The sequence below is a fragment of the Loxodonta africana genome, chromosome 18 (genome assembly GCF_030014295.1).
Source record: "Loxodonta africana isolate mLoxAfr1 chromosome 18, mLoxAfr1.hap2, whole genome shotgun sequence".
NCBI lineage: Eukaryota > Metazoa > Chordata > Mammalia > Proboscidea > Elephantidae > Loxodonta > Loxodonta africana.
The window spans coordinates 66,204,349-66,223,007 of NC_087359.1; the positions used below are offsets into that span (position 1 = coordinate 66,204,349).

Genomic DNA, 18,659 nt, shown 5'->3' on the forward strand with positions numbered 1-18,659 from the left:
TCCAGCAGCCAGCATCCTATTCAGTGAGGAACTCTTCCAAAGTTCCATCCCTGGGGGCTGGGCCTCAGCTTGCCCTCCCCCACCAGGTCCTCCCCTCCGGGCAAGGTCAGCAAAGCCCCCTCACCGAGCCCCAGACCCACAGAACATTCTCAACTTCAAAAACTAACAAGACCTGCCAGCACTTTACATGCAAAGTTTTTATCTGTTTCCTGAAGCACCTTTTGTACCAGGTTGGCTGGTACCTGAGTTCGTACCTGTACCTGGCTGCCTCAGATACCTGATGTCTTGCAATCATCCCATCATCTTAATGGGAAGGTGGGGCAAGAACCACGGCCTTGTTTCACAGATGGGAGAATAAGGCTCAGAGTAAAGCATCCGCTTGAATGAGGTCACACAGCAAGGAAGTGTGTCTCTATGGGGCTGTGGGAGGGCCGGGGGCTGGGCCCTAGAGGACAGACACTGACAGGCTCCCCCAGCCCGTGCTGAGCTCCTGCCCCTGCTCCAGCCTCTCTGAGGCCCCTCCCAGGCTGAAGGCTAACTGAGCACCACCTCCTCTTGCCTTCCTTGCCCCTTGCTACTCAAATGACAATCTCCGGGGCCTGCAGCATCAGCGTCACCTGGGAGCTGGTTAGAAATGCAGACACCCGAGGCCTCACCCCAGGCCGGCGCTCTCTTCCTCCTCCTCCTCCTCCTCCTGACACATGAAGTGAGTCTTTGCATCTGTCCACCTGTTTCTGGCTCGTGTAAACCTTTTTTTTTTTTTCCCGTGGGAGCCTTCTTCCCAGACCACCTGTTTGGATGGTCTGGGGTCTGCACCTGGCAGCTGAACCATGGAGAGTATCAAACAGTCCATTGGGCTGCAGGAATCCCTGCGGGAAACACATAACCTAAAAATACACTTTCTAGCATTTTCTCCAAAGTCCTATTTTAGGCAGCGGCTGACATTTTCCGTGGAAAATGTAATCTCCAGTGTCCTGCTCTGAGATTAAAATCAAACAGACATTTTCCTTCTGATCTATTTAGCTGAAGTGAACAGGAAAGGCAGGGGGAAGGGGGGATAGGCCTGGTTTCTGGGCCAGTTCTCCAATGGAGTAGGGTCCTTTTGAGGTCATATCAGCCATTCCCCAGCCTCTGCACAGAGCAGTGCCAACCTCATGACACACATCTGCCTGCTTCTGCCATGCTTTGCCCAGGACACTCCTAAACCCCTCACCTCTGCAGGCATCTTCATGGTTCCTGACCAGGGAGGCAGTTCATCTGTGAGTCTCACCTGAATCCCTCTTGCTGCTTCCCTCGTCAGACATGAAGTCCCTGGAACCACATTCCTTAGGGCATTTATTCTGTGCAGAGCTGAGGTCAGCCAGCCACTGAGGTCGAATCAGATGCCCTGCCCGTCCCCGTGCATGGCACAGGCATGGCTCTAGTCCTGCCTAAGCAGCTGGCCCATGGGGCTCCAGGCAGGCAGCCCAGCCTTCCTGGGCCTCAGTAAGAAGGGGCACCCACACCCATCTTGAAGGGCTGCGGTGAGGATTACCATCCTCACGATAATTATCGTTACTATTAAGAGTCACATTTACCGAGCACCTACTATATACAGAGCAGTGAGCCAGGTGCTTTATCCACATTGCCTCTGGAGAACAAATGGGAAAACCCTGTGTGCTGAGCCCGTGAGGAGGTGCTCAGCAGACATCATAGTAACAGCAGCAACCAGTGCTGGCTGTGTGTGAGACACTGTGCCAACTCTGTGGGCATCTGTCTCCTGTAACTCTCAGACAACTCCAGGAGGATTCAGTTAAGAGCTCCATTTTACAGTGGAGACAACTGAAACACAGAGAGGTTGAGTAACTAGCTCATGGTCACACAGCTGGGAAGTGGTCAGGCAGGGTTTTGAGCTCGGGGAGTCTGGCTCTGGAACCCTTGGTCTGGCTCCCATACTGTCCTATTTTCTTTCCCCTGGTCACCCTGCTGCCCATAATCTGTTGTTGTTGTTATGTGCTGTCAAGTCAATTCCAACTCATAGCAACCCTGTAGGACAGAGCAGAACTGCCCCACAGGGTTCCCAAGGAGCGGCTGGTGGATTTGAACTGCTGACATCTTGATTATCGGCCAAGCTCTTAACCACTGGGCCACCAGGACTCTGCATAGTCTAGGTCACCTGAAAAAATGTGGCACCCCACGTCCTGATTGTTGGGCTGTTATGACCCCATCCCAACAGCTGGCATGCCCCTCTGCAGCAGCCCCTTGCCCCAAAGCCACCAGCCAAAATCATCCCTGTTCGGAAAGGTTCATGGAGCCCTGGTGGTGCAGTGGTTAAGAGGTTGGCTGATATCCAAAAGGTCAGCAGCTCAAATCCATCAGCCGTTCCTTGGAAATCCTGTGGAGCAGTTCTACTCTGTCCTATAGGGTCGGTATGAGTCGGTATTGACTTGATTGCAAAGGGTTCGGTTTTTGGGTTTAGGCAACAAAAACAAGGGAAACCATCCATGGGATAGATTGACATAGTGGCTACAACAATGGGCTCAACCATACAAAAGATATGAAGATCGCATAGGACCAGGCAGCTTTTTGTTCTGTTACACATAAGGTTGCCATATGTCAGAGCTGACTTGACAGCAACTAACAACAACAAAGGCTTTGCATGCTCAGGCCTGGTCTGCTTCAAACACCAGTTCCACCAAGACCCTGCAAGACCAATTCTCCCCTCCTGTAAATGAGTCCCAGGGCCATGAAGTAAGCCCAGGGGCTGGGAGAGGTCCCCCGACCCCATCCCCAGGCACCCCTGGAAGATGCTAGTGTCTTTGTGCTTTCCCCAGGTTGTACATGGTGGGGCTGAGCTGGTTCCCCTTGAAGTGGTGGCACTGGGCCCACAACCTGCCTGCCCTGGCTCAGCTGCCCCATCTACTAAATGGGGAGAAATGCCCCAGCCCCACCCACCTCTTGGTGCCATCCACTGGGCTTCGCAGGGCAAAGGCAGTAAGGAGGTGCTGCTCCCTCCCAGGTCTGTGGCTGGGTCAGCCTGCGGGTAGGGTAGTCCTCACTAATCTTATCTGGGCTTCTCCCACTGTGGGGCTGGCCTGGGGGAGCCAGGGGCTGTGATCAGAGAAGCTTCATGGCTTAGAGCAAGGAGTCTGGTCTAAAGAGCTTGAGTTCAAATTCTACTCCATCTCTTGGTAGTTCTGTCTATGAGTAAATCACTAAAACCCCTCTGTGCCTCAGTTTCTCTATCTGCAAAATGGGGATAACAACAGTACTGCATAAGGTTGCTGTGAAGATGAAATGGCACGATAAGTCTACAGCACTCAGAATGAGGCACAGCACGTAGTGAGCGCTCGATACCCCTCATCCATGACAACTATTACTAGAACATAAGCTCCATGATGGCAGGACTGTTTACGCAGTGTCTCCAGCACATAGTGGGTGGTTGGTAAATATTTGTGAATGAGTAAATGGGCCTACCTCCCCTGTTCATAGGTTACCAGGGGCTGCCCATGGCCCACAGGATAAAGACCAAGCTTAGCATGGCATTCAAGACCTTCCTGGATCTGCCCAAACCTGCCCTTCTAGAATCACTCCTGTACTTCAGATGCCCATCTGGTCTGCCAAGCGGTTCGCCGCAGCACTGCCACCACCTCCCCCCATTTTGCTAAAGCTCTTCCTCCTCCGAGATTTGGCTCATGCCATTCCTTCTGTCCAAAGTTTGTTGTTGTCAGGTGTCGTCAAGTCGACTTTCGACTCATAGCGACCCCATGTGATAGAGTTGAACTGCCCTATAGGGTTTTCTAGGTTGTAATCTTTACAGGAGCAGATCACCAGGTCTTTGTCCCAGAGCTGCTGGGTGGGTTTGAACCACCAACCTTTAGGTTAACGCTGAGCGCTTAGCTGTTGCACCACCAGGGCTCCTTATGTCCACAGTACCAAACCAAAAAACCCATTGTCATTGAGTCGATTCTGACTCACAGCAATCCTACAGGACAGAGTAGAGCTGCCCCGCAGGGTTTCCAAGGCTGTAATCTTTACGGAAGCAGACTGCCACACCTTTCTCCCACAAAGCGGCTGGTGGGTTTGAACTGCTGACCTTTCAGTTAGTGGCTGAGAGTTTAACCACTTTGGTCCTGAATTACCCTTCCCTGCTTCCTCATATGAATCCCACCCTTCCAGGAGAGCTTTGCTGAAAAGCCCCCTCCTCTGCAAGCCCTCCCAGACCCCTCACCCCATTACCTTACCCTTCTCTCCACCCATGACCTTCACACAGTCATTTGTGGGATGGGAAGGGAGCACCTTCACGGCCAGGAGGGGTGAGTCAGCCCTGGGTCCACACACAGCCTCACAGTAACTGTTGACTCAGTTGCCCCGTGTGCTAGTGCCAGGAAGGGGGGAATGGAGTGGGTGCAGGCTCAGGGATGCCCCTGGGCTACTCCCAACTCCACACGCCACTGGCTCCCCTAGTGCCCCCTCAATTCCTTCCTCCTCACAACACTAGAAACTGGTATTTCAGCTTCTAAGTGTCAGCTCCAGCTGGGAGAGGCAGGCGCACCCACCAAGGTCTTCCTCAAAGGTAAATTTACAGAGCAATTAAACCATCACTTGCAGGGTCAGGGCCCAAGCTGCTGCAGCTGGCTGGGAGAGGCCCGGGCTGGGCGGGCTCTGCCATGTCTCCAGGGTCCACCTAGGGTGGACAGCCTGGCTCCACTCTGCAGGGAGCCACTGAGAGGCCTCAGGAAGCACTCCCCAGGTCTGTAGAGGGGCCCACCTGGTCTACCCAGCACTAGAGGTGAAGGGTTTGCTGGACCCCTGTGTGCTTGGACTGCACTATGGGGCAGCCCCAGCCCTGCCTCAGGGAGCTCCAGGTATGAGGGGTGACGGGGTCCAGCCGCGGCAGCCTGGTGCTATTCCTGGGGGGCTAATACTGCCCAGCAGGGGCAATGGGCATGAAAACTAGCGTGAGGCCTGAAAGACCTTGAGCTTCCAAGTCCCTGTGGGTAATCCCCACCCTCACTCAGATCTGGGACAGACCGAGTCAGTTTCACATCCCACGAGGCCTATAGGGGATCTCAGGATCGCATCTCTGCTATACTGACGAGGACGCTGAGGCCAAGGGCAGGAAAATCTGCCTAATGCCACCCAGGCAGGGGGTCCACACAGCTCACCCCATCCTCCCGGCCTGGTTTCTGTAGGACATGCATATGGGTTTCCAGAATTCCAGAATCCAACAGGGGGCTGGGCTGAGAGAGGAGATAAGGCCACAGCAGAGACACTGCTGGCTATAATCCAAACCCAGACCATCCCTCACCCAGCAGTCTCTCAGGCCATTCCAACTACTGCACAGATGGGCAGCATGAGGCCCAGGAAGACAGGCTCCAGCCTTGGGTCCCAGGTCCTCCCCAAGCTCTCTGGACAGAGGCCAACCCTGGGGACCTCCTGAGATCTTGCCCGACTGCCACGTCACACTCTGCACTGAGCTTTAGGTACAGGCCCACTTAGCAGGACACGCTCCACTTCTGCCTCCTGCCTCGGCTCCTGTTGGGCAAAGAGGCTGGTTAGCCCGTTCCCAGACACAAGGAAATCCAACAGCTCCTAAGCCTGTGAAAAGATGCCCAACCTGACGTATAAGCAGAGAAATGCAAAACAGAAGTACGAGAGGGCACGGTTCCATCCAATTGGCATCGATCAAAATATGGATTGCACACTATGTTGGCGAGGTGTCGGGGAAATGCCAAGTAAACTGGTACAACTTTACAGAGACCAATTTTGCAACGGCTGTCAAAATGAAAAGTACACACGCCCTTAGAACCCAGCGATCCCACTTCTAGGAATTTACCCCTCAGCGACGTTCACAAGTGTGTGCAACGACGCGGGGATGAGGATATTCCTTGTAACATGGTGTGTCAGACAACCCAAGAGTCTGTCAGAAGTAGGGGTGAAGAAAAGCTGGAACAGCCACGCAAGGAAACCCTGTGTCGCCATTAGGAGCAGAGGACACTATACATGGAATGTCTCCAAGAGTGATTTGCCAGTGGTAAAGCAGGGGCAAAGCACCACGGACAATACTCTCTCTTACATAAAAAGATATCATGGCGTGGTCATAGATCCGGACGGGTATCCGCACAGAGCAGCTCGGGAGACACAAGACATGGGGAATACCCGGAAGGGGAAGTTGGGGACAGGATGGGGAGACTTTACTGTACACCTTTTGTAGCCTTTGAATGTGTGCAAATTTTTATTCAAAAAGTAAATGTAAAAAGCCTCCGGAAGAAGGTGAATGCTGGCACCTCTGGGTCCTGCAGAGAAAGACCCTGCTGGGGCCTCAGAGGACCCGTCTCTGCAATGGGCTTGGGCCAGTTCCTGACTGCATTGCACATTTCCACCTCCCCTCCCCACAGCAATAAGGTCTCTGTCTGCAGGAGGAGGCGGGTGGGAGGGCGGGGATCCCCAGTCCCTTCCCCTCTCCCCGCAGAATTTGCAAACTTCAGGACTTAAGCAAATGACTTCCCTGTGGTTTCCAGCGCTAACGACTTTGCAGGTGCAGACTCCTGAGGTAAGGGCACTAGTCCCTGGGGGTGTCCTCCTCTACCAGCAGGCCCCGCCCACCCCACCCCACCCGACCCCGCTTCTGGCCTGGAGTCCCGCCCAGCCTTCTCTGCCACAGGAGGGAAGCCTAGGTGTCCATGACCTCAATGAACACTCACAAACAACCTCTGAGGTGAGTTCTACTGTAGCCCCCCCTTAGAGATGAGGAAACCAGGAGGGGCGAAGTGGCTTGTCCATGACTGCATAGCTATGAAGGGGCAGAGCCAGGTTCAAAGCCCTGTCAGCCCAACCCTAGAGGCTGTGCTGGTGGCAACTGCAGGACACCCCATGCCCACCTCTCAGACCAAGGCTGGGCCTTCGAGGCCATAGAGAGTGTGAGGCAGGAAGGGGCAGCTGGCTCCCCTCACCACACCCGGTCATTTCCAGAGCCTGGAATGCTTCCTGAGCCGAGGGAAGAGCCCTCTGGGGCTCCGCAGAGACTGGGGTCAAAGCTGGATAGCTGCTGCCCAGCCAACCCCAACCCCTGCACAGTCACCAACATCAGAGTCCCAGAGCCTGTGGAACTTAACACCTCCCTGTACAGGAACGGAAACTGAGGCCCAAAGAGGGCCAGGTACCCAGACCAGTTCCACCACTTACTGAGTGACCTTGGACAAGTTATTTAATTTCTTAGTGCCTCAGTTACCTCTTCTGCAAAATGGGGACGACAACACTCCTGACCTCATAGTACTGTTGTGGGGAAGAAATGAGATAATCGATGAAAAGCCCAGCACATAATAAGTGCTCAATACACATTAGCTCTTATTACTACTACTATCAAAGCAAAGGGGAACCAGGGGAGCCCTGAAACGGCCCCATCCTCTAAGGTACATCCACATCTCCGTGGACCTATCCACCACTCCAACATCCTTACCTATCACCCCGCACAGATACTCAGTGGCCAGGGCACCCCGAGGTCCCAATACTCAGACAAAACAATATGTGAGGAAGTGAGAGAGACTAAGGGCTCCCTCCCCTCCCCTGCTGGACTGATGAAGACATGGGGACCAGAGAGGAGAGGGGTCTTGGCCCGGTCACACAGGATGGAATCTGTGTCACTCTGGGGGCAGATGGACTGGGTCTCCAGCTTCCTTTGGCAATCAGGACACCCAAGCTGGAGGCCAGGGCAGGTCCAGAAGAGGCTGTGGGACCCCAGACCTGCCTGCCCTGCCCCTCACACCCCAGGATCAGGGCAGAGGCCTTGCTCCCCTGCAGCAGTGACACCATCCCTGCCAAGTCACTAATGGGGGATATTAAATAATATTTATCTCCCCAGTTCCTCCCACAGCTCAACTAAATATAGCAACTCATTTTTTTTGAAAAAGGATTTCTGCTCCAGAAAGATAATATTTACATAAGAGGTGGTTTTCATAAACCAATATGAAACCCAAAGCTCCCCTTCCGACAGCTCCTAGTCATTTCTGAGCCAGCCCTGAGCAGTGAGACACTCGGGCCAGAGCACCTTTCCCTTGGGGGGAAGAGGAAGCTGGGCTGGGAAAGTGGGAGGGTGAGGCCGGGAGTCCAGGGGACACAGGCCCAGGGTGCACTTCGAATGGGGATGGAGGGGGGGCTTTCTCTCTGGACCCCCAACACTCTGCCTGGTGCTGTGGGGGTGAGTGAAGAGGGTAGCATGTTCTGCCTGGAAGACACAAGGGAAGGGAACCCTACATCTTCCACCCTCACAGGACCACCAAACGGAGCCAAAGCCACACCTGGACCTGGAGGCAGTTGCTGTGCCTTTTGACAAAACGAGAATCCCACAGACCTTCAAGGGTGGAGAAAGAAATGACACCCCTCCCATGCAAACAGCTTGGAAGCTTCCACACACCCCTGCCCAGAGAGAGGCCAGCACCACTCCAGGTCGCCCAGCCAGGAAAAGTCTCCCCAGGCGACTCTCTCGGAGGCCTTGAACTTGCCACCCTCAGGGAGGTGGGTCTCCAGCCTCAACAGTTCAAAGGCCCCACCGATTCGGCTAGCCACATCCGCCTTGGGTAGCAGAAAGAGGAAGACTGGGGTGGGGGTGGGGGCACCCAGGCTGCCAGCTGACAAGCTGCACCTTGTCGGGCGTTTCACTGAGCCCTCAGTGAAGACCCTCGGGGCCAGCTGGGAAGCTGGGCCGCAAGTCCCCCGGCTGGGCCCAGGCCAGCCGGTCTCCGTCTGCGTCTGCACGTGCGTGATGCGGGCTGCTTGCAGCGCGGCGCGGGGGGCCAGGGCTGACCGCGAGGAGGGTAGGCTAAGGTTTGCAGGGGTGAACGGTCACGGGGGTGACGGGAAGCTCGAAAGGACCGCACAGGTCCCCGGGCCGGGAGGTAAAGCAGCAGGGACCGGGAGCCAGGCGTCCGGTCTCCCAACCCCGAGCCCTCCCCCACCGCCCGCGAAGGTGGCCGCGCAGCCCCGCCGGGCGCCCCGAGAGCATCTTAAGAGGTTTCCGGAGCCCTCGCTTCCTGCCCGCTCGCGGGGGCCGAGAGCTAGGGGGGAGAGGTCTGCCTGCAGCCGTTATGCAGGGGGGAAACTGAGCCTGCAGCGCGCGGCCCCCGCCGCCCGGCCCGGCCCGCGCTCTCACCGTTGGGGCCGTAGCGCTCCCGCGCGTCGGTCACCTGCGCCGGGCTCAGGCCGCACTCGGCGGTCACCGCAAAGCGGCGCAGCACGTCGGCGGCCGGGAGCAGGTGCGCCGCCTCCATGCCGCCCGCCCGGCAGTCAGCGCCGTGGGCTCTGTCGAGGCCGCCTCTGCGCCTGGCTACAGCGGGGGGAGCCGGGGGCTCGGGCCCGGACGGGCGCAGCGCGAGGCCATGTCTGCGCTGGGACCTTCCCCGACGGCAGTGGCGGCAGCCGCCCGGCCCCGCGCCAGGATGCTGCGCCCGGGGCTCCCTCCCCGGGGCGGGGCGGCGCGGGACCCGCCCCCGCACTCACACCCCTTCCGGCCGCCCTCCGAGCCCGCCGCCGCCCCGCCCCCGCTGCGCCCCGGAGCGCCGAGGCCGCCGGCGGGGGCGCGCGGAGCGCGGAGGGAGACTGAGGCACGTGGCCAGAGGGGTCCGGGGTCTGTCCGCAGGGTTCTGGGGGCCGTCCCGGGACACCCAAGGGCCGACAGCTGGTGCAGGCTGCAGAGCACCGGTTTCCAAACTGCCACATTCGCCGCCACTTGAGCCCTCCTGCCCGCGGGACGTGCACTGCTGGGTCCGGGGAGGTTACAAAATGAAGGTGTTCAAAAAAGGGCTTCCGGCACCTCAGCTCGAATTCTGCAATGTGTGACCCTGGGTCTCCAGGGAGCGCCGAAGCCTGTGAATAAGCACATCTCTTCCTGAGGAGACTCTTGGTGCTTTCTTCATTTGATGTTTGTGTTTCTTTATTCTTTTCCAAGCATCCGGCGATGAGCGGCTATTCCCCTATAACCAGAACCTTCAACAATGAGCTAGTATAAAAAAACTACAGAAAACCAGTCTGTTACCTTCGACTCCCGCCCTCACCCCAGCAGGAAATGTAACTGCCAGGGCGGGGGCGGGGCTCCCTAGAGTGGCCAGAGGGAATGGGTGGGGGCCTCTGGCCTGTCCCCCCCCCCCCCCCCCGTGACCCTGGCCCCAGGAAGGGAGAAGGACAGAACCCCCAGGCTCCCTGAGCTCCAGCCTGCCAGGTGCCAGGAGTAGGGGCAGTAAGGTTTTGGGAAGGAAGCTGTGGGAAGGAATCAATCACTGATCCAGGCTAAAAGGAGATACAAAGACAATAATCTGATCATGGCCCTCTCCAGCTGGAGAGACCCCGCCAGGCTCACCACCCAGCCTCCTCCCCACCTCACACCCAAGCTAGCCTCTGTCCAGAGCTTCAGCCTCTGGGGACCCCCTGGGCCACACAGAGTCCTAGATTCCAGGATTGAAGACATCAGCTGGCTGGTCAAACCCCAAACCCTACAGTGCCTCCACTACCAGGAAGCCTTACACACACACACCTCCTGAAAGCCCCAGCTTCCAGACCATATGCTCACCCTCCTTCCCCTCCCAAAGATTTCTTCCTCCCAGCACAAGGTGGGGCCCCTCCTTCTTGGTCTCCCCCTTTCGTTGCCTCCCTGAGCCTAGAGATGCTCAGTGAGGACTGGCTAGACAGCACGGTCCAGCCCTTTGCTTTTGACAGGTCGTCTAGACTGACTCCTGGGCATCAACTGGGTCTCTAAGCCTGTTGGAGTGCTGGAGTAGAGGTAAGGAGATGCTGGTTTCCTGGCTGGGGCTCCTGCCAGCATGGCATTTCCCCCCTGTGCTATTCTTCCCCACTGCTACAGTCCACAAAGGTAGCCCCACCTGTATCCCTAAGTTGCCAGGACAGAGAGGTTAGCCAGGACAAGACAGAGTCAAAGCCCTACAGCTGTCCACCAGATACCTCCCTCCCAGAGACATGGAGCCCTAGGCATTCAAGTAGCAGCACCCCAACCCTATCCCCCCCATACACTCATCTTCGGGTTTGGCTCCCTCTCTGCCAGCCCCAAGGACCTTAACCCAAGGCCTCTCCAACTTCACTCCACCCTCAGCTGTGAGCCGGTATTTGCTAGAAGGTAGGGCCAGAAGTCCTGCCTGTTTGCTTGGGCAGCCTCGTCCATGTTCTCTTTCTCCGGCCCACCCCACCCTGCCTCCAAACTACCACAGACAAGGCAAACAGCTGCCATCAACTGTGGCCCCCACCCTGACAGGCTCACGTACCTGTCGGCATGCCCACCTGCTTAGCTGCCCCCATCACAGCTCTTGGGCACCCCCCCAAGCTACCACAGAAACACACAGTCGTCTCATATTCCAATACCTGCCCAGTTGCTTGTCTGCCCCTATTATGTTCTTTGTCTGCACCTGGATAGACAAACAGCTGGTGGCCAGGGCGACATGGTCACAGGCAGGCTGTCCAAAGGGCATGTCTATCTTCCCACCTTCCAGCTACTGTGTTCCAAGAGCTCCATGCCTGGTGCCTAGTCCCAGCTCCTCCCAACACCCCCACAGGACAGATGGTGGCAGAATTTACTAGCTCCCTGGCGGGGGCATGCCTACCCACCTTACCTGAGGGAGCCAGGGTGGGACAGGGGGGAAAGGTAGGTCTTCCCTGGAAGGATTTGCCACCGGGAGAAGAGGATGTTGCGGGCAGAAAAACCAGCCTGAGTTGAAAGTGAGAAACCTCAGCAACGTGTCCCCCAACATGGCTGGATCATAAGGAGCACAGTGTGAGGAGCAGGAGGGTAGACCAGAGGGGCGGGGCTAGGACACTGAGAACCTCCCCTGCTCCTGTAGGCCTGGGTTTTCTAGAAAAGCTCTTCCTGAAAGCTGGTGTGGGGAAGGGATTGAAGGGAGCGCTAAGGCTGGAAGGACCCCACAGTGGTCATGAAGGAAAACCAGGAGGTCTGGGGGCAGAGTGGGGCTGCAATGGACAGGCCCTGTAATGGATTTGCTTCAGGGAAGACTGGGAGAGTGGAGAGTCACAGCTGACTCCCACCTGAATTTCTGGCTTCTGCAGCTGGGTTGGGGAGAGGTTCAGCCCTGAGGGGAGGCAGCAGGTGGCCTTGGGGAGGGGACTGAAGAAGTGCGTTTGGGAGCAAGTAGGGTGCGAGGGGTCTGAGGACAGAGGTGTAGGGAGGGTAACGACACCAGGGGCAATCTCTAAGTTGCGCACCCCCCGCCCCCATTTCAAGATGAATAGACATTGTTAGTGGCCAGGGATCAGCAGAAATGCCTTCCCCCCTCTTGTCCAGCTGCCTCGGTCAGGCACCTTTCGTATTTGTGGCACCTCAGGAGGTCTTTCTGCGCCTCCTCTGGAGCCCCCTTGGACTGCAGCCAAGTGTTCCCCTATGCCCCCGCCCCTTGCTACTCCTCTGGGGACTCCAGGTGGAGGTGTCTAAGAGCAGCTAGAGAGGGATACCTGGGGGGCAGCCTGAACTGCCCAAATAACGCCCACCACACCAGCAGAGTGGACGGGCGAGGGCCCTGACCCAAAAGTAGCTCAGCTATAGGCAGGTGACCTGAGCCCATCAGACTCTTTCTTGAGAGTTTAAGCTCTGAGCTAGAGATTGTATCCAGAGGGCAGTGAGTGACTGAGTCAGAGTTAAAGGGCAAGAGTTAACATCATCTCACATAGAGCAGCGGGAGAGCAGAGATAAAACTGAGCCCATATGCAGTAAGAAGTTGAGGCAAGAGACCATGTGGTCCCCGGCTGGTGCAAATGGTCAAGTGCTCGACTACTAACCGGAAGGTTGGTGATTCAAACCCACCCAGAGGTGCCTCAGAGGACAGGTCTGATCATCTGCTTCCAAAAGGTCACAGCCTTGAAAACCCTATGGAGCAGTCCTACTCTGCGCACATGGGGTCACTATGAGTTGGAATTGACTCAACAGCAACTAACAATAACAACCATGTGATGGGGGGGCTGGGGGGCTGCTTGATGGCACCAAAATTCCTTAGAGGCTCTACTGTGCTTATGCTCTTGGCTTTCCCAGGATTCCATGGGGCATGATTTCCTGCCCTTTTGTTGTTGTTGTTACAGTTTGAGCAAGCTTCTGTTTTTTGCAGCCAGAGGGGTGTGACTAGAAAGAATCAGGCCTGGTTTAGAATATGGGCTCTGCCTCTTACAGCTAAGTCATGTCACCCCTCTAAGCTTCACTTTACTCATCTGTAATAGTTAGGGTAAGCTAACAGTTATAACAAAGCCACCGAAAAATGTGTACATATGATAGAATTGTTTCTCAATCATATGAAGTCTGAAGCAGCAGGTGTTGTGCTTGGTGAGGTGGTGGCTCCAAGACCCAGGCTCCTTCTGTTTTGAGGGTCTGCCATCTTCAACATGGCTCTAAGGCCGCCACACTTGTCTGTATTAAGCCAGTGGAAGGAGAAGGGGCATGGAGAAGGGAGAACGGCACATAGGCGGTTTTAAGGGGCCAGGCCTTGAAGGATCACATCATTTCCTCTCACTGGCTAGAATTCAGTCACATGGCTACACTTAACTGCAAGGGAAGCTGGGAAATGTAGTCTAACTGTGCTCACAGGTTTGGTAAATGCTAGACAGTCTCCACTATATACGAAGATAAAAAAGCCCTTTCCCAGGGTTGATGAGGCTGATGGCATACCCAGCATCCATCCCACTTTCCTCTGGTTTTCTTTTGGGAAATCTTCCTTGCCCGTCCCCCAGTCCCTGTGGTTCCCATAGAGCTGATCCCAACCCCTAGATCTAGGGACAGGCCTATGACTCTGTCTAGCCAATGAGGTTCTTGCAACTCGCTGGCCACAGAGACTGATTGGTTCAGAATAAGTATGTGACCCATGTCTGCAAACCAGAGCCATCAGCTAAGACTTTGTTAGACTCTTGGGGAAAATATTCTTATTCTATCGGTAAAATGGTGGCTAAGCTAGTGGGACGTAAGGTTGTCACTGCTGGCAGCCATCCTGCCACCGTGAGGGTAGAATTTGACTGCCAGTGGAGCCACCACAAAAAGAAGCAGAGACACCTGGAGCAACAGAGGAAGGAGAGTCAGAAATAGGAAGAAGAAACGGAGTGTACAGCTAACTGCCTCCATGAACAGCTGCCTCTTTTGCCATGAGACCAGAACTGTATGGTGCCCAGCTACCATTACTAAACACTTTGATCAAAGATTCTATAGAAGAATACTGATCAAAAGGGGGAAAATGCAGAACAGAATTTTAAATTCTCATGGAATCCAGACTTTCTGGGGCCACGGAGGCTGGATGAACCCCCGAAACTATTGCCCTAAGAAAACCTTTAAAATTTAAACCAAAAATAGTCCCTTAAGTCTTGTTAAAACCAAACAGTAGTTTAGCTTAACTAATGAAGAACATCGGCCTTGACCATTATCCTCTTTTAAGATCTATCTATATGGGATAAGATTAACAAAAGCAACTGGAAAGATTAGATAGGAACCTTGGGGAGGCAATGAGTTTATGTTAACGGGGGAGGAACAACTCAGAAAAGGAGGATGAAAATGGTTGTACAACTTGAAGAAGGTGATCAATGTCACTGAATTGTACATGTGAAAACTTGAATTGGTGTATGTTTTGCTGTGTATATCCTCAACAACAACAACAATAAAATGAAATATTTTTTTTTTATATTGGTTAAAAAAAAGCAGAGAAATGGAGAGAGGCAGACTTCTGATGTCATCTTAACGGCCCATGGACCCACCCATGGATCAGCCCATCCCTGATCTTTTCAGTAAGGTGAGTCAGTAACTTTTTTCAGTAGGGTTTTTGCCATTGGAGATGAAAGGGCTGGGGCTTAAATAGCTGTTGTGGGGACTAACTGATGGGTGCTGGTAAAGCGTAGTGTCTGGAAGTAGTGTGTGCTCAGTAAATGGTTTCTGATATTATTCTTAATATTATGGGAATTAGGAGACAACCTTCCAGTGGAGATTAAGAAGGAGCAGAGAGGAAAGACGAGAGCATGGTGCAAGAGAGGAAGATCTTCTAGATGTCTGGGCCTTGTCCTAGAGCTCCTTGAGCTGGCATGAGCCTTGTCTCAGGCATGCCCAGGGAAGCTCTGTCCCTCCTGGGGCCTAGACCAATGGCCTTCCTAGCAGGAGAAGCGGCCAAGCCATGCAGGAAAGTATCTGTGATTCGAGCCACCCAAACTGAGCATACACCATTTGTCAGGTCCTGTGCTAAGCTCTTTTCATGCATTATCTCATTTCATGCTCGCAACAGCACTGGGTTAAACATTGTTATTATCCCCATTCAGGGCTGCTTTCATTGGCACGGAACCTGGGGAGCCACACAGGGCCTGCGCTTGGTTTAATGTTCTGCTGTTGCTATCTTAAGATTCTTAATTCTATCTTGGAACATGTGCTTTGTAAGTGAAATCTGATGGAATGTTGGAACATGTGTGTAACCAGAGGAGACACGTGCAGTATGCTGTGATCCCATTCACAGAGAGTGTTCATGATGCCCCATGTCTTAGGCGGAGTTCTCTAGAGAAGCAAAACCAGTGAAGCTTAGAGAGGGAGAGATTTATCTTGAGGAAATGGTTCACATGGTTGTAGAGGCTGGCAAGTCCCAAGTCTGTGGGTCAGGCGTCAGGCTGGAGGCTTCTTCTGACTCGTAGCTGCAGGGGCTGACGAACCCAAGATCAGCCGGTAAGACAGCAGGCTGCTAGCTTAAGTCCCAAGAACCAGAGGTCAGATGATGAGCTGGATATAGGATTCAGAGCAAGCAAGCGGGCTTTTCCAGAACGTCCATCTATATATATTGGATGCAGGCCACACCCTGGAGGAAGCTTATTTTACAACTAACTGATTGACTGATCGCATCATGGGGGATGACTACATCATTGCATAACTGCCAAACCACTGAGAATCATGGCTCAGCCAAGTTGACACATAACTTCAACTATCACACTGCATGAACACAGAATTCCTAGACCCAGGAAGCATGGGAATTCCGTTAGACTCAAATCGAGTACAAGGCAAGCCTTTTACCTCTACAGCTAAGTGGGGGTGCTGATAGCCCTGAGAGGCCAGAAAGAAGACAGTCTCATTCTAAGAAGCACAAAGGACCAAGGAGCCCTACCATAGCCTTTCTTACTCGTGTGAATCGATTGCTGTTGAGTCAATTCTGACTCATGGTGACCCCACGTGTACCAGAGTAGAACTCTGCTCCATAGGGTTTTCAGTGACTGATTTTTCAGAAGTAGATTCCAGGTCTTTGTTCTGAGGCACCTCTGGGTGGACTCGAACCTTTACCCTTTTGTTTAGCAGTCGAGTGTATTAACTGCTTGCTCCACCCAGGGACTCCTTACTCATATTATCTTCCTGTACAAGCTCACCACTTACACTGAAAGTGAGAACATAGAAGCTCTTCCTTACTATCAGTCAGCTGAAGGCAGAGAGTGTTGGTAGAATGTAGGAGTATCAATAAGTGAAATAAAACCAGTTGAGTTAGTGTTGTGCAGCAGTTCCACCATCCCGGTGAGAACAAAATACACATGGACGGACAAACTATGACATACCAGTTGTGTAATTTCAGTGGTTCTGCATATGAGTAAATGCCCTTAATTTCTCATTTAAGAGACTGGCATTGCGTAATATAAAGATGAATGGTAAAATCCATGCTAATAATTTAAAATTTTAATTTTTCTTTTTTTAGAACATTTAACAGCAAAAGCAAAGCAAAACAAAAACGTAACCCATGTCAAGTCAAGAAAGAGATCTCAGAAGAAAAGAAAAAGCTCTCTATTTTAATACCTTTTACAGCTCTTTTTTTCCCCTCCTTTCTGAACAGGGCCCCATATTTTCATTTTGCACTGGGTTCCACTAATTATGCAGCTGGCCCTGCTCCCACTTTACTGATGAAGAAAGGCTCGGAGAGGCTCAGAGAACCTAATTGACTTGCCCAAGGTCCCCTGGTCGGGATTCAAACCCAGGCCTATATGACTCCAGAGCCCAGGCTCCTAAGCACTCCATCAGCCTGCCTGTTGGGGATCCCCTCCCAAATCATAAGGGCCATGAATTTTGATTGGGCAAGGGAGGATATCCTCTCACAAGCTCCATTCTCCCCCTCCACCCACTACCCCATTGTCAGTGCCCGAGCTCAGGCCCCATCTTCTCTGTCAAGCTGCACCATACCAACAGCCTCCTTCCTGGCCTCCCTGCCTCCAGCCTTACCCCTGGTGTATCAAGATTCTCTCACTGTGTATATTCTCAACAACAAAATAAAATTAAAGAAAAACTACTATAGATCATAGGTAAATGAACATGGCAAAGTGCCAATAAAACTTTATTTATAGACAAAAAAGATTCTCTCACTGAGATGTTAGTTTCGTTACTTCTTGTCTCTGCTCAAGAATCTTCTTCAGCTACCTATTAAAAAACCGGTTGCCGTCAGGTCGACTCTGATGTCATGCGTGTCAGAGTAGAACTGTGCTCCACAGAGTTTTCAGTGGCTGATTTTTTCAGAAATAAATCACCAGGCCTTTCTTCTGAGGCTCCCCTGGGCGGACTTGAACCTCCAGCTTTTTGGTTAGCAGCTGAGCACATTTGCACCACCCAGGGACTCCGCCTACAGGATAAAGTCCATATTCGTCAACCCATTAATCGAAGCCCTTTATCACTGGGCCTCTACTCATATGTAGGCAAAAAAAAAAAACAGCCTTGTACGGCCTAGGTTCACCCCTTAGCTCAGACTATTCCCTTACCTTAGATTGCTCTTCCGGGTCCTCTCCTTAAAATTTCTCTCTACCTTGGAAGCGCATTTACTTGGCTATCCCAACCCTACGTATTCACTCTCTTCCCTCCCCTCGTATAACTGGCTCTGAATAGGTCCCCCGGGAAACCCAGAGACCGAGGTCTACCTCCTTATCACGCACAAGGGGAAACTGAGGCCCAGAGTGAGGAAGAGCTTCAAACAGGGACATACAGTGAAGGAGGTTGAGGCAGAGCTTTGAATGGAGCCCCCAGCAGAAGGGTCCTGGTTGTCACGTGTTAGCTTCCCTCAGTGCTCAGCTGCTGGACCAAGGCCAGGGCCAGGCCAGTCTGCTTGAAGGCCAAGGAATGTTCCTAGTTCCTAAGGCAACCTGACCTCTCAGGGCTCCACGCCTGCCCTGGGGATGGGTCTTCCTCCAAGGCAGTGGAAGTAGGAGTTTGAGCCGTTGTTCACGGGGCAGGTGCTGGGCCGGACTCCGGGAAGGCTGGAGGCAGGAGGCCAGGGTTCTGACCTCTTGTTGCCTCCGGTTTGTTCGTTCATTCATTCAAAAATATTTGTAAAGGACACACCGTATGTAAAGCAAAGTGCCAGGCCCTGGAGAGATGGTTCCTGGAGCTTTGACCTGAGAAGAAAGAAAGCCGTTAATCTCAAATAACCACACATCAAAACGAATTGCAATATGGCCAGTGGTGCCCTGAGAATTTGTGGGGGGGTCGGATTTTTCCCAGTCAGGGAGATCTGGGGAGGCCTCTGGAGGAAATGACACTCCTGCTGAAACTTAAAGGAGCAGCAAGGGAACACCCAGTGCAAAGCCACCTTGCTTGTGAGACCTTGGAGGTGCCTGACTGTCTCTGTGCCTCAGCCTCCCGTCTGTGTCTGTCCGTCAGTCCGGGCCCCCAGTGGGAGTGGCTGTCCTCCTGAGCAGAGGGG

General features: G+C 53.6%; 1 protein-coding gene and 1 long non-coding RNA gene across 10 annotated transcripts in view; one reads left to right on the forward strand and one right to left on the reverse strand.

The window, feature by feature from the left end:
• The window catches only part of ATP2A3 (ATPase sarcoplasmic/endoplasmic reticulum Ca2+ transporting 3), a 35,402-nt gene extending 26,139 nt beyond the window's left edge, over window positions 1–9,263 (reverse strand). For 5 of the 6 annotated variants that reach the window (XM_023556304.2, XM_010596513.3, XM_023556306.2 and 2 more), the window contains exon 1: window positions 9,131–9,263. In XM_023556304.2, the coding sequence (XP_023412072.1) occupies window positions 9,131–9,248 (118 nt within the window). In that variant the 5' untranslated portion in view covers window positions 9,249–9,263. Of the gene's footprint in view, window positions 1–4,223; window positions 6,387–9,130 lie in introns of those variants that run through there. The other variant, XM_023556305.2, reaches the window with a different exon arrangement.
• Window positions 8,062–18,450, forward strand: LOC111752507 (uncharacterized). 4 transcript variants are annotated; one of them, XR_010318433.1, is made up of 4 exons: window positions 8,062–8,736; window positions 10,690–10,753; window positions 14,663–14,753; window positions 14,925–18,450. It is a non-coding gene; the product is annotated as an uncharacterized LOC111752507 (long non-coding RNA). The 4 variants fall into 4 exon arrangements; XR_010318432.1 differs by having other exon boundaries at window positions 8,063–8,795; XR_010318434.1 differs by lacking the exon at window positions 8,062–8,736 and having other exon boundaries at window positions 9,597–10,753; window positions 14,925–15,185; window positions 15,271–18,450.
• The last annotated feature ends 209 nt before the right edge of the window (window positions 18,451–18,659 follow it).